The sequence below is a fragment of the Chiloscyllium plagiosum genome, chromosome 28, assembly GCF_004010195.1.
Source record: "Chiloscyllium plagiosum isolate BGI_BamShark_2017 chromosome 28, ASM401019v2, whole genome shotgun sequence".
Taxonomy (NCBI): Eukaryota; Metazoa; Chordata; class Chondrichthyes; order Orectolobiformes; family Hemiscylliidae; genus Chiloscyllium; species Chiloscyllium plagiosum.
In genome coordinates, this window is record NC_057737.1 from 35,169,896 (window position 1) to 35,185,885 (window position 15,990).

The 15,990-nt window shown below is 40.7% G+C and overlaps 1 protein-coding gene and 1 long non-coding RNA gene across 8 annotated transcripts in view; one reads left to right on the forward strand and one right to left on the reverse strand.

The window, feature by feature from the left end:
- Window positions 1-15,990, forward strand: part of LOC122564109 (elastin-like) — a 286,762-nt gene that overhangs the window by 164,039 nt on the left and 106,733 nt on the right. For all 7 annotated transcript variants that reach the window (XM_043718676.1, XM_043718680.1, XM_043718675.1 and 4 more), the window contains exon 21: window positions 301-336. In XM_043718676.1, coding sequence (XP_043574611.1) covers window positions 301-336 — 36 coding nt within the window. The remainder of the gene's footprint in view (window positions 1-300; window positions 337-15,990) is intronic.
- Window positions 14,365-15,990, reverse strand: part of LOC122564110 — a 16,356-nt gene continuing 14,730 nt past the window's right edge. Inside the window, exon 3 of the long non-coding RNA XR_006315821.1 lies at window positions 14,365-14,549. This is a non-coding gene — a long non-coding RNA (uncharacterized LOC122564110). The remainder of the gene's footprint in view (window positions 14,550-15,990) is intronic.

A 15,990-nucleotide genomic window follows, 5' to 3' on the forward strand; every position in this document is an offset into this window, starting at 1 on the left:
CAGGATCTATTTTTTGAGACATTGCCCCTTGCTATTTTGTTATTGCATATGACCTGAGGTAATGCCAAATTGCACACACTCTTTGTAAGAGCTAGGAATTAATACAGAACCAAAGCTTTGATTCACCTAATTTTTAATTTGATCTTAAAAATATTGTACTTTTAAGTGAGATTTGAACAAGTTACATTTTATTGCGTTACTTAGGGATTATCTGGAAAGAAGCAAAGCTGTTTTACTGTTTAATGTTACCCATTCCATAGTCTCTGTTTTGTATAATTTCTTAATTCTTTGTCATTGCAGGTGGATATGCATCAGCGAAAGCTGCTAAATACGGAGGTAAATTTTCCTATTTTGTAATAACATCCAAGTATTACTGTACAAGTAGGCATGGATTGTTAAGATTAATAAGAATAATTTTCTTCTTAAATACAAAACATATATAACTATTAAACTGTGATCAAGTAAAGAGTAAATTTCAAGCACTGTTAGAGAGCTTTCCTCAAGTTAAGCAGATGTGTCCAAATATGACTTCTCAACTCTCCACTTTAATATCCAGTTGCCAGAATTTTGACTTAGAGTCATACAGCTGTACAACAGGCCCTTCGGTCCAACTCGTCCATTCAGACCAGATCACCTAAGCTAATCTAGTCTCATTTACCAGTACTTGGCCCATTTCCCTCTAAACCCTTCCTATTCATAAATCCATCCAGATGCCTTTTAAATATTGTAATTGTACCAGCCTCAACCACTTCGTCTGGCAGTTCATTCCATACATGCACCATCCTCTGTGTCAAAAACTTGCCCCTTGGGTCACTTTTAAATTTTTCCCCTCTCACCCTAAACCTTTACACTCTAGTTCTGGACTCCTCCAAGCGAGGGAAAAGGCTTTGTCTATTTACCCTATCTATAACCCTCATGATTTTATAAACCTTGATAAGGTCATCCCTCAGCCTCCGACACTCCAGAGAAAACAGCCCCAGCCTATTCAGCCACTCACTAAGCTCAAATCCTCCAACCCTGGCTACGTCCTTGTAAATCTTTTCTGAACCCTTTCAGGTTTCACAACATTCTTCCGAGGAGGGAGATCAGAATTGCACACAATGTTCCAAAAATGGCCTAATCAATGTCCTAGACAGCCGCAACACGACCTTCCAACTGCTGACCAATAAAGGAAAACATACCAAACGCCTTCTTCATTATCCTATCTACCTGCGACTCCATTTCCAAGGAACTATGAACCTGCACTCCAAGGGCTCTTTGTTCAGCAACACTCCCTAGGACCTTACCATTAAGTGTATAAGTCCTGCTCTGATTTGCCTTTCCAAAACGCAACATCTCACATTTATCTAAATTAAACTCCATCTGTCACTTCTCAGCCCATTGGCTCATCTGATCCAGATCCCATTGTACTCTGAAGTAATCTTCTTCGCTGTTCAATATACCTCCAATTTTGGTGTCATCTGCAAACTTACTAACTATACCTCCTATGTTCACATCCAAATCATTTATATAAATGACAAAAAGAAGTGGACCCAGCACTGATCCTTGTGACTCACCACTGGTCACAGGCCTCCAGCGTGAAAGGCAACCCCGCACCACCACCCTTTGTCTTCTCCCTTCAAGACGGTTCTGTATCCAAATGGCTAGTTCTCCCTGTATTCCATGAGAGTTAACCTTGCTAAACATTCTGCCATGACAAACATAGTTGAAATCTTACTGAAGTCCATAGAGATCATGTCCCTCATCAATCCTCTTTGTTATTTCTTCAAAGAACACAATCAAGTTTGTGAGACATGATTTTCCAAGCACAAAGCCACGTTGACTATCCCTAATCAGTTCTTGCCTTTCTAAATGTATGTAAATCCTGTCCCTCAGTATTCCCTTCAACAATTCGCCCACCACTGATGTCACGCTCACCGTTCTATAGTTCCCTAGCCTTTCCTTACCACCTTTCTTAAATGGTGGCATCACATTAGCTAACCTCCAGTTTTCCGGCACCTTACCTCTCACTATTGCTGATTCAAATAACTCAGCAAAGGGGCAAGCAATCACTTCCCTGACTTCCCACAGAGTTCTAGGGTACACCTGAACAGGTCCTGGGATTTAACCACTTTTATGCAATTTAAGACATCCAACACTGCGTCCTCTGTAGTATGAACATTTTTCATTGATTGAGTTTGTGTCTAAGAAGCTTTACCTCATACTAAAATGGTGACTTCATAAACTAAATAATATCCATTGACATAATGTGCAGAGAATTTGAAGTATGAGACAAAAGTTTTGCAAAGCAGAACAGTCTTTATTGCAGGTAACATCCAGGAAGTGCCTTGCTAAGTGAGGAGTAAGATTGAAAGGCACAATTCCAGACATATATTTATATGAAATGTTTAATTAGCAATTGTTAAGTACTTAATGACAGTCCTATATTTGGAATGTATGGAAGTAGTAAGGTTTACTAACCCAATTCAAATAACCTGAACAAATGGCTGCTCAGGGAATATCAGAGTCAAAAACTATTCAATACTCCTTTCTTTCACAGTCTTTCTCCATAATTACTTCATGTTCACCTGAATTACCTAATTTGATAATTGAATGGGAAAACACTCAATTACTGAAATTAAATCTGAACTTAAGATCTGAGCCGCAATACAATGGTAGTAGCTACCTTGTTAAAATGTTGCAGGTTTGTGCACATATGAATATACATTAGCTGTGACTTCAGCATTCTGCAGATGTGTTTAGGATGATGGCATTTTGTGTGTCAGTTATTTTGAAAAAACTTCTGTTAACTCACCTTGCCTTGTTTTGTTCCAATTTAAATTGTGTTGTCCAGGAAATGAATGTGTCCCCTGGGTATTGTGGTTGTAAAATTAATAAAGGATTGATTATTATGAAGTATATTAATAAATTCTGCTGATTCTATTTCTGTATGGTCCAAATATCTATATGACAAATACCAAAGATGATATTACTGCATGCTTATATCACCTAATAAATGAATTAGTGAGAATGATAAAGTAGCCACTGAAAACCATAAGGTGGCCACCAAAAATCAAAAAAGCGGCCCCAGAGAAAATCTAAAAAAATCCTCATGAAGAAACAAATTTTGACCTTGAGAGTCACATTTAAATCAAAATGGCAAAATGATCAGGAGTCAAGCAACACTTGAAGCAACAGCAAGGCTCGAGGGAGATAGATTGTTGGATAGAGCCCAGAAGAAACAGTTCTTCACAGACATCCCAAACTCCTCTTTAATGAATTAGTCTTCAAACCTTCCATCCCAGGGATGGTGTTGAGTAAGTCATGACAGAATACTGACTTATAGATAATAGAAAGAGTCAGAGACTGAGCCAGTACTATTCAATATATAAACATATGCTGTGATGGAGAATTAAAGTAAGTATAGGAAAAGGAAATATCAACCTAACAGTTGTTAGATGAGAAGGGATGAGAGAGTGAGAATGACAATGAGCTGTATTGGAGATATTAGATCAGATGACCAGAATCTTCAAGAAGGAGGGGTGGGGAACTGTCTGAATGGAAGGAAGTGTTAAGTCCAGATGTAGGGAGGGAATTTGTAGCATAGATAGCAGAGGACATTGCGAACATGGTGAAGCAACTATGACTTCTGCCCCCATCATGCTCACTTCCACAGCCACTACCACCCCTCATGGTTCCTCATGCACCACACGTGATATCTCTTCCGCCCCCCCACGTCATCGCTGATGTCACACGTTCAGTGACTTCCACCCCCTCTACTGCCGTGTTCACCACCACTTTTGCCCCGAGTTTTCACCGTCCCCCCCGACCTTCCCCTCATTGAGGACGAACGATCAGTCCTCAGCAAAGGCCTTACCTTTATCCCCCTCTGTCCACGCATCAATGAATTTAATAAGCATCGTGCCCTCCCCCGCCCCCATTTATCTCTCCACCCTGGAGGCTTCCTGCCTCTATTCCTGATGAAGGGATTTTGCCCGAAACATTGATTTTCCCGCTCCTCGGATGCTGCCTGACCTGCTGTTCTTTTCCAGCACCACTCTGATCTAAACTATGACTGGAATGCACAGAGGCCAGAATTAGATGAGCACAGATCTCTAGAGAATTGAGGGGTTGGAAGAATTAGTCTTGTCGTCCTTTAAAACCGTTCTAAAGTAGGGTCACTGGACTCAAAATATTAACTCTACTTTCTCTCCACAGATGCTGCCAAACTTGCTGAGTTCTGCCAGCAAATTCTGTTTTGTTTCAGGTTTCCAGCATCTGTAGTTCTTTGTTTAGTTATGGATATTATACTGCTTGATTGGGAACTAAAACATAGATCAACAAGCTTGGTAATAGGTGAAAAGGGCTTTATGCAAATTAAAACACAAGCAGTAGAGTTTTGAATTTGTGGAGAATGGAATGTTAGACGTCAGCCAGGAGAACATTGGATTCACCAAATCAAAATTTAGCAATGATATGGATCAGGGTGTCAACAGTAAATTAACACAGCTAAGGGCAAAGTTCAGTGATGTTGTTCATGTGGAACAAGGTTGCCTTTGAGAAAGCATAAATAAAAGATGAGAAACTGATTGCAAGAATGATTGGGGCACCAAGCTTTCTGATGCATCCTTTGCTAAAGATTTCTTGGGGATTCCTCTACTGCAATTGGTCTCCTATTTAATCTCCAGCAATTAGCTTGCTGTGTTGAGTCCTCGTACAATGCAAGCAAGTTATTTTCTTTACATAATTTAGAGTTCTTGCCTTTCCCCATTATTACTTTGGTGTCATTTCATTTGTTCTGTTAAGCTAATACCTCTTCCATTTGCAGATTTTCTATTTCTCCAGTTTCTTTGTGGATTCCATATGACCATTTCTCCACATGTAACTATTTATGTGAAAGGGGATATCTACCAGATCTGCTGCTTCTCAGATCTTTAATACCTGGTGTTCATCTAAATAATTTTAAGATTTTCTCTAACTTCCGTGATCAAAATTACTGTTTCCACAGCATTTCGTTTTCTTTTGCAAATTCTATGGTGTCTAATTTAGGTTTCTCTTCTTGTAACTCTCAATTTTAATTAATTTCGTACTCATAAGTATTAGGTGATTTGTTTGGCAATTTTGTAGTTTGCATATTGTTCTTCTGCAGATTGGCATACTCTTTAATAACTGTCTTTTTTATAACACTGTACATTAAAATCCAAAATAATTTGGCCGTTACATCTGCCAGCTACTTTTTCAAATGAGGTCAAACAGCTTTCAACTCCACCTTCTGTAAATGTAGGTACTAAGGGTAGATTTTTAATCAGGTTGAATCCCTCCAATTTCCATTTTTCTTTTAATTTGCATTCTCTTCTCTCACAAGTCTTCATTTCTAACTGAATCTGAGCCAGATCGAGATGCTTTCAGGTTTTTTTCAATTCAATCTTCCTTCTTTTTGTTCTAAATGTTGGGTAAACACTTTAAGCATCTCATCTTATAAGATCCTGCTTTTATTTCCTATTTCAATGTATCTCTAAATTCCTCAATTTAGCCTGAATTAAAGATGTCAAATAATAGACTGCTTTGTCTTTTGTTCCCAGAATAACCTGAGTTCCAAAGAAGAGTCATGCTGCACTGAAAATGTAAACTTTGTTTCCCTTTCCACAGATGCACCAAGACCTGCTGAGTTTCTCCAATACTTTCTACTTTTAATTCTCAACACATCTGTTTTATGTCTGGTGCTTCTATGTAACCATTTCTTTACAGAGACATAAATCCCTTTTAAATTACAAACATTATAAACTAGCATAAAGTATGAGCAGAAATAACAATTCAATAATATAATGGCTGATCAGTTTGTGGTGCTCCAAATTTTACATTCACAACTATCCCTAATAACCTTCAAATCCCTTGCCTAACAAGAATCAATCTATTGCTGCCTTAAATATTTAAAGATCCCATCTCTAAGGCAGAGAGTTCCAAAGTTGCACAACTCTCAGAAAGGAAAAAATATCCCTAATCTCTTTCCTAAAAGGATGACTCCTAAATTTAAAACAGTCTCTGTTAATCAGATTGTAAGTTTGCTGGCTGAACTAGTAGGTTTGTTCTCAGACATTTCATCACCATGCTAGGTAATATCATCAATGAGCCTCCAATTAAGCGCTGGTGTTCTATCCTGCTTGCAATTTATGTGTCTTGGTCTGTTGTTGTGGGTGATACCACTTCCGGTTCATTTTCTGAGAGGTTGGTAAATGAGGTCCAAATCAATGTGTTTGTTAATGGAGTTCCAGTTTGAATGCCAGGCCTCTAGGAATTCCTGTGCATGTCTTTGTTTAGCCTGTCCCAGGATGGGTATGTTGTCCCAGTCGAATTGGTGTCCCTCTTTGTGTGTATGGATACTAGTGATGTTGGTCATGTCTTTTAGTGGCTAGTTGGTGCTTATGTATCTTGGCAGCTAATTTCCTGCCCATTTGTCCAATGTGATATTTGTTACAGTCCTTGCAGGGTATTTTGTATATGACTTCGTTCTGCTGGTTGTTGGTACAGGGTCCTTTAAATTAATCAGGAGCTGTTTCAGTGTGGTATTAGGTTTGAGGGCTTCCATAGTGCCTCGGAGCTGGATTAGTCTGGTCGTCATCTCTGAGATGTCTTTAATGTATGGCAGGGTGGCTGGAGTCTCTGGGCTTGTTGTGTTTTCTGGTTTGGGTCTGTTGTGTAGGAGTCGGCAGACTATGCTTATCGGTATCCATGATTCCGGAGTATGTTGTATTGGTGTTTTTCCTTGGCTTCTCATAATTCTTGGGTGCTGCAGTGTGTTGTGGCTCATTTAAATAATGTTCAGATACAGCTCCATTTGTGGGTGTTGGGATGATTGCTCCTGCAGTTGAGTATCTGGTCAGTGTGTGTGGCTTTCCTGTAGACGCTGGTTCTGCAGCTCTCCATTGGCTTTTCATTCTCCTGTGGCATCTAGGAAGTGAAGTCTGTTGTTCTCTTCCTCTATCATGAACTTTATACCTGTAGGGATGTTGTTTATGTGTTTGTAGGTTTCTTCTAATTTGTTGCATTTTGTGATAACAAAGGTGTCAACCACGTAGCGGACCCGAAGCTTGGGCTGGAGCATGGGAAGGACTGTTTGTTCTAACCTCGACATAACTAATTTTGCTAAGAGTCCTGTTATTGGTGATCCTATAGGCGTCCCATTGATTTGTTTGTAGATTTTGTCGTTGAAGGTGAAGTGGGTTGTGAAGCACAGGTCTACTAGTTTGAGGACGCTATCCTTGCTGATAGAGTTGGTGCTGTCAGATGTTTATGTCCTTGATTCATCTAGCAGTGAGGCCAGTGTTTCTTTGACTCGAGTGATGTTTATTGATGTGAATAGAGCAGTCACATCGAAGGAAACCATGACCTTATCATCCTCTAACTTGGTGTCTTTGGTGTTAAAGCATTCCTGGGTGAAGTGGCTTGAATCTTCTAATAGATGTTTCAGTTTGTGTTGCAGTTTCTTTGCTAGTCTGTATGTCAGTGTACCATACAGATTGTGGGACTAGGGAGAGCCCCTTGTTTATGTTCTTTTGGTAATCCATAGCAAAGGGGTGTGTTAGATCTTCACGTTTCATTCTTTAGAAGTCTGTCATGTTAATTTCACCTGTCTTGTGAAGTTTCCTCAGGGGAGCTATAATATGGTTTTCAAACTGTGGAATCGGGTCCATCACCACCAGTTGGTCGGTGTCGGTATCTGCGAGTAGAGTGTTTGCTTTTTCAATGTATTGTGTTCTGTTCAAGATGACAGTCACATGCCCTTTGTCTGCCAGTAGGATTGTGATATTTCTGTCTGTTCTGAGTCCTTCTACGGCTTTCCTTTCCATTGTGTTGAGGATGTTCCTTTTTTTCTTTCTGCTTAATGTTGGTGCTACTGTCTGTCTGATGGCCTGCGCTGTTGTTTAGTGTTTGTGGTTTGTTCCACGGTACTTACAGCATAGAACATTACAGTGCAGTACAGGCTCTTCGGCCCTCAATGTTGCGCTTACCTGTGAAACCCTTCTGAAACCCATCTAATGCTCACTATTCCATATGTTTATCCAATGGCCATTTAAATGCCCTTAAAGTTGACGAGTCTATTACGGTTGCAGAGAAAGCGTTCCATGTCCTTACTACTCTCTGGGTAAAGAACCTACCTCTGACATCTGTCTTATATCGATCACCCTCAATTTAAAGCTATGTCCCCTCATGCTAACCCCCATCACCATCCGAAGAAAAAGGCTCTTACTGTCCATCCTATCTAATCCTCTGATCTTCTTGTATGTTTCTATTAAGTCACCTGTCAACCTTTTACTTTCTAACTAAAACAGGCTCAAGTCCCTCAGCCTTTCCTCATATGACCTTCCCTCCTACCAGGTAAATTTCCTCTGCACCCTTTCCAATGCTTCCATATCCTTCCTATAATGTAGCAACCAGAACTGTATGCAATATCCCCAAGTGCAGTCGCAACATGGCCTCATGGCTCCAAAACTTTATCCCTCTACCAATAAAAGCTAACACACTGTATGCCTTCTTAACAATCCTATTAACTTGAGTGGCAATTTTCATGAACACATGGACACTGAGATCTATCTGCTCATCCACACAACTAAGAATCTTACCATTATCCCCCAGTACTCCGTATTCCTGTTACTCCTTCTAAAGCAAATCACCTCACATTTTCCTGCATTAAACTCCATTTGCTATCTCTCAGCCCAGCTCTGCAGCTTATCTATGTCCTTCCACACTGTCCACAACTCCATTGATCTTAGTGTCGAGCGCAAATTTACCAACCCATCCTTCTATGCCCTCATCCAGGTCATTTATAAAAATGACAAATAACAGTGGCACCAAAACAGATCTTTGTGGTACATCACTAGTAACGGAGCTCCAGGATGAGCATTTCCCATCAACCACCACCCTCTGTCTTCTTTCAGCTCACCAATTTCTGATCCAAGCCATTAAATCAGCCCCAAACCCATGCCTCCGTATATTCTGCAAATGCCTATCATGGGGAACTTTATCAAATGCTTTACTGAAATCCATATACACCACATCAACCGCCCAACTATTTGGTCATCTTCTCAAATAACTCGAAAAGGTTTGTGAGGCACGATCCACCCTTCACAAAACCGTGTTGACTATATCTAATCAACTTATTTCTTTCTAGATAATTATAGACCTTATCTTATAGTCCTTTACAACACTTTACCCACAACCGAAGTAAGGCTCACTGGTCTAAAATTACCAGGGTTGTCTCTACTCCCCTGATTGAACAAGGGGGCAACATTTGGTATCCTCCAGTCTTTTGGCACTATTTCTGTGGACAATGGCGACATAAAGATCAAAGCCAAAGGCTCTGCAATTTCCTACCTAGCTTCCCAGAGAACCCTAGGATAAATTCCATCTCGCCCAGGGGACTTATCTATTTTCACACTTTCCACAATTGTGAACACCTTCTCCTTATGAACCTCAATCTTTTATAGTCTAATAGCATGTATCTCTGTATTCTCTTCAACAACATTGTCTTTTTCCTGTGTGAATATTGATGAAAAATATTCACTTAGTGCCTCTCCTATCTCCTCCATGCACAACTTCCCACTACTGTCCTTGACTGGATTCTAATCTTACTCTTGTCATTCTTTTATTCTTATTTCTATAGGAAGCTTTAGGATTTGCCTTGATCCTGCAAACAACTTCTCATCTCCCCTCCTGGCTCTTCTCAGCTCTCTCTTTAGGTCCTTCCTGGCTAACTTGTAACTCTCAAGCACCCTAGCTGAGCCTTCACATCTCATCTTTACATAAGCCGCCTCCTTCATCTTGACAAGTGATTCAACTTCTTTAGTAAACCATGGTTCCCTCGCTTAACCATTTCCTCCCTGCCTGACAGGTACATACTTATCAAGGACACTCAGTAGCTGTTCCTTGAACAAGCTTCACATTTCAATTGCGGCCATCCCTTGCAGTTTCCTTCCCCATCCTATGCATGTGCATCCTAAATCTTGCCTAATCGCATCATATTTTCCCCCAGCTATCAATCTTACTTTGCAGTATATGCCCATCCTTTTCATCACTAAAGTAAACATAACCGAGTTGTGGTCACTATCATCAAAGTACTCGCCTACCTCCAAATCTAACCTGGCCTGGTTCATTACCCAGTACCAAATTCAATGTGGTCTTGCCTCTTGTTGACCTATCTACATATTGTGTCAAGAAACCCTCCTACACACATTGGACAAAAACTGACCCATCTAAAGTACTCGAACTATAGTGTTTCCAAACAATATTTGGAAAGTTAAAGTCCACCATAACAACTACTTTGTTACTTTTGCTCCTATCCAGAATCATTTTTGCAATCCTTTCTTCTACGTCTCTGGAACTTTTCAGAGGCCTATAGAAAACTCCCAACAGGGTGGCCTCTCCTTTCCGGTTTCTAATCTCAGCCCATACTACCTCAGTAGACAAGTCCTCATCAAATGTCCTTTCTGCCACTGTAATACTGTCATTGACTAACAATGCCACACCTCCCCCTCTTTTACAATTTCCCTGTTTTTCCTGAAACATCTAAACCCCCGAACCTGCACCAACCATTCCTGTCCCTGCTCTATCCATGTCTCTGAAATGGCCACAACATTGAAGTCCCAAATACCAACCCATACTGCAAGTTCACCCACCTTATTCCGGATGCTCCTGGCATTGAAGAAGACACACTTCAAACCACCTTCCTGCTGGTAAACTCTTGCGACCTTGAAACCTTTATATATGACCCCACTACTCTCAACCTCCTGTACACTGGAACTACAATGCAGGTTCCTATCCCGCCACTGAATAGGTTTAAACCCTCTTGAAGAGCATTAGCAAAATTCTCCCCCAGGGTATTGGAACCCCTCTGGTTCAGGTGTAGACCATCCCATTTGTAGAGGTTCAGCCTAACCCAGAGTGAACCCCAATTATCCAGGTATCTGAATCCCTCCCTCCTGCACCATCCTTGTAACCAAGCGTTCAACTGCTCTCTCACCCTATTCCTCATCTCGCTAGCATGTGTGGCATGGGTAACAAACCAGAGATAGCAACTCTGTTTGTTCTCGCCCTAAGCTTCCACCCTAGCTCCCTGAATTTCTGCTCTACATCTCCATTCTTTTTCCTACCTATGTCATTTGTACCTATGTAGACCACGACTTAGGGCTGCTCCCCCTCCTCCTTAAGGATCCCGAAAACACGATCCGAGACATCACAGACCCTGGCACCTGGGAGACAACACACCAATCAAGAGTCTCTCTCTCATTCCCTCAGAATCTCCTATCTGTCCCCCTAACTATGGAGTCTCCAATGAGTAATGCTCTACTCCGCTCCTCCCCCCTTCCCTTCTGAGCAACAGGGACAGACTCTGTGCCAGACATCTGTACCCCATGGCTTACCCCTAGTAAGTCATTGCCCCCCTCAACAGTATCCAAAACTGTATACTTTTTGTTGAGGGGAACGGCCAAAGAGGTGTTTGAATTCTCAGAGACTCTCGAAAAAAAAACTTGTAACCTTACAATCCGGTGCACAGAACCTTTTTGTTTGGTTAGAGGAGGAGAATGGGTGGGAGACACTACCTAAGTAGTGTTTCGGCTAAAGCAACTGCCCAAGTATATTACCTCACTTACTCAGCCGTCCCATGTACACTCCTGGTCAGCGTGCACTGCACCTATACTTGAGGTAAGTTTTTAAAGGATTATCTTACCTTCTTGGCAGCCCCCGGTCATCTCTGTCACCACTCCCACCGAAGATGGAGGCCGCTGACGCTCGAAGCAAGTTCTTTTATCCATTCATGGTCAGTTGTGTTAGTGTACCGTTTTTGGCACAAAATTTCTCATTCATATTTGTGGAGTCAGTTGTGGGCATCGTTTATCATTTCTCATAGCTTCCTGCAGCCATTCTGTTCTGCTGTTCTTCTGGCTTGTGGGGTGTTGAGAGGTGGTTTGTGTTTAACACATTGTAGTAATACCTGTTTTCTGAGGCATTCATGTAGGAAGTACAGTTGTTGGCGGGGGCGCTCAGTCAAATGGCATTGGTTTCCCATCTTAGGGCTAATTTAAGCATATTACACCCATAGCTTTTTGGGCCCATAGAGAAGATTTGTAACTCAGGTTGTGGTTAGCTCAGTGTCTGCTAATTCTGGAAGTACCCACTACATTATTTTCATATTCACCTTTCCAAGATTACTTAGGAGCCAGCATAATCTATCTTTCCATAAAAGAAAACCCACTTATTCCACCTATCAATCTAGTAAACCTTCTCTGAACCACGTCTAGTGCATTTATATCCTTTCTGACATGAGAAGACCAAAACTGCGTGTAGTCTGACCAATGCCCTATATAACTGAAATGTAACATCCTTACTTTTTATAATCAATATTCAGATTCTATTTTGTTCAATTCTCATCCAACAAGAGCCCATACTTGTTCGGCATTACTGGACAAGTCAAATCCCAGAGTGAACCTTGACTTGATTAATCATAATTTTAATTTTTCTTTATTTGGTTGGTTATGTTAGTTAGGTCACTTTTGGAATGTTGTGTGCAATTCTGGTCTCCCTGCTATAGGAAGAATGTTGTGAAACTTGAAAAGGTTCAGACAAGATTTACAAGGATGTTGCCAGAGCTGGAGGGTTTGAGCTATCGGGAGAGGTTGAACAGGCTGGGGGTGTTTTCCCTGGAATGTTGGAGGCTGAGGGGTGACCTTATAGAGGTTTACAAAATCTTGAGGGGCATGGATAGGATAAATAGACAAGGTCTTTTCACTGGGTTGGGGAGTCCAGAACGAAAGTGCATAGGTTAGGATGAGAAGGGAAAGATTTAAAAAGGACCAAAGAGGCAACATTTTCATGCAAAGGATGGTGTGTATATGGAATGAGCTGCCAGAAGAAGTGGTGAAAGCTGGTACAATTACAGCATTTAAAAGGCACTTGCATGGGTACACGAATAGGAAGGGTTTAGAGGAATATGGGCCAAGTGCTGGCAAATGGGACTAGATTAATTTAAGATATCTGATCGGTATGGACGAGATGAACTGAAGGTCTGTTTCCATGCTGTACATCTGTACATGGTGGTTAGACACAAACATATTGACAAGAGGCTGCAGATATTCTTTAATCTTGGAATATATGTTTAGTATACAAAAGAAAGGGAACAAACAAACCAAGCTTTGTATATACATTACATTTAGTAAAATGTTAATACAAACATCAAAACAAAGTTTTGCCTTGTTTTCCAACTTTACCCATTGGAGAGTCTCATGTCTGTGTTAAGTTATACTCTTATCTTGACTCTAAGTTGCTGACTTCTGACTACTTCTAATTTCTCTCTTTTGAAGTAAGCATTCACTTGTAAATTTGTCTCTGAGTCAGGAAGCATGAACCTTTCAGACATTTGATGGCCTGAAATGTTCTCAATTCTAACAACCTGAAGATTTTTATCCCAAACGCTCCTAGTTTGGAATCACAAAGCTGCTATAATGACTGGCTTCCTCTTGACTTGAACTGTGCTAAACAAGAAGCTGATATTTGCTAATGAATTTGACTTCCTCCCACCAAACTCAGTTTTCTTAACCTAATTGAGAACAACATTAATGGCTTAAAGTGTTAACACTGCCAGTCATAAAGCCAAACTTATAAACATCTAATTCCATTGATATTTCAAGTTCTCCGAAGGCCTTGATGACAATCATATGTTGTCTTTGAACTCATAGCAAAAGGGAATGAAGGTCAATTTAAGTGATTATTCATTTTCCCCTCTTAAGCCTGAGACAGCGAGGTATTATTTGATGTACTCCTTCCCATTTTAACCCTTGTACCTTACTGAGGTAGGAACCCAATCAGCTTTTGAAGTAATTATACAATAAAATCCTTAGTGAAATCAAAGGTAGAGTTTATTAACGCTACATTCAAAACATCAGGAGCCATTGCCTTGCTACTCCATTCATAGAATTCCTACATGTTGAAGCAGGCAATTTGGCCCACTTCTACACTGACTCCCCCACCCCCTTCCCCTCCCCCGCTCTACCACTGAAGAGCGTCCCACCCAGACCCATCCTGCATTTCCTATTGATAATACATCTAGCCTGCATGTCCCTGGACACTGTGGGCAATTCCACCTAACCTGTACATCTTTGGACTGTGCAAGGAAACTGGAGCACCCAGAGGAAACCCATGCAGACACTGGGAGAATGTACAAACCCAACACAGACAGTCACCTGAGGATTGGAATTGAACCTGGGTCCCTGGCTCTGTGAGGCAGCGGTGCTAACCATTGAGCCATAGTGTCCTCCTATTCATACACAGAAACACCAAGGAAATTAAGGAAGAGAGGAGACAGTTATAAATTGCAAGTTTTGATAAGTCCAGGTGTATTAAAAATCATCTTACATGAATTATAATATCCTGCAAGTCAGTGGCCAATGATAGTGAGCAAGAGCTAGTAGTTTTTTACCTTCTTGCACACGTGGTCTAGATTTCATTCTGGCCAGTGACTTGGAGACGGAGATAGATGGTCCAAGGTAGGCTGCCAACCCAGGAGTCCTGCAGGTCGTCTGAAGATCAAGCAATAAATAACATGGAATCTCAAAAATGGCACATTTAAGCAGTTCAGCCAGCTTAGATTTATTTCATGGAGCAAAGTCAGAAGTTTAAAGGTGCTGAAGGTGCATCTTGGTTGGCTAATTGGAAGGTTGTGTAGTTTTAACTCCCTCAGTAAAATTTTCATTGCAAGATGATGAGGTAACCATAAAAGCATTTGTGTTGGTTTAGCATCAATGATTGCAATGTTTTCCTTTATCCCGACCTTAGAACTAGCCAACTTGTTTCCAAGTCCTTTGTGTCAGCATTAGTTGGAATGTCTATACAATACAGGAGCTCCTGGTAAATGAATATGTTATCAGTCTTGGCAAATTTTGTTCATTGAGCAAGGTTGTCTGATGTTAAAAGAAACATTAATTTAAACCAGAAAATATAGTCATGAATATTGTTTTCTTTGGCGTTTCTCTTCATGCTCTCTGACCATGAAGTACCTTTAAGTCACTTCCAGAATGACTTTCTGATCCTTCCTTTTGAAAGAAATTTCCACAATGCTAATGTACATCAATTTGCCTCTCTTTTTAAAGCAACCCAATTTACAAAAAATGTTGATAATATGTTTTACACACCTGTCATTAAAGATTTCAGACATGCAGTTTGTTCACTTCACAACAGTGGAGGGTATAGAAGATAGAGATATTGACATAGAGATGTGTGCCTTCAACATATATGTGAAACATTGATAATGTCAACAAGAAGCAGCAAATAAATATGAAGTAGGAGGTGGTCAAGGCCCAAGAAGGAGAACACATAAATTAACAATACTGCACAAGAAAATACACCTTTATAAGTCATACTCTGCTTACAATTAGACAGATAAATGTGGAAATGTGTGAGAGCAGTCCTACCCAGATAGATGATAGAGAAGAGGCAAAAAAGAATGATTTGATCAACCATGCCAAAGAATGCAGAGAGGTCATGAAGGATAAGGGAAGGAAATTATCTTTGTCACAGTCATGTAGGATATGACTTGATTAAAGCGGTTTTAGTCCTGTGGCAGGGAGCGAACCTGATTGAAGGGATTCAAACATCAAAGAGGTAGACAAGTGGCCAAAAAAGATTGTGGAAGTTAAACATTCAACCAAGTAGGGAATAGTTAGGCATTGGTAAGGATTAGTGAGCATATATTAGTTGGCTGAAAGGTGGCATATATTAGTTTATCTTTAAATTAGTATTATATTACTGTGGTTCTGTTTGCCGAGCTGGAAGTTTTTGTTGCAAACGTTTCGTCCCCTGTCTAGGTGACATCCTCAGTGCTTGGGAGCCTCCTGTGAAGCGCTTCTGTGGTGTTTCCTCCGGCATTTATAGTGGCCTGTCCCTGCCGCTTCCGGTTGTCAGTTTCAGCTGTCCGCTGTAGTGGCCGGTATATTGGGTCCAGGTCTATGTGTTTACCGGAAG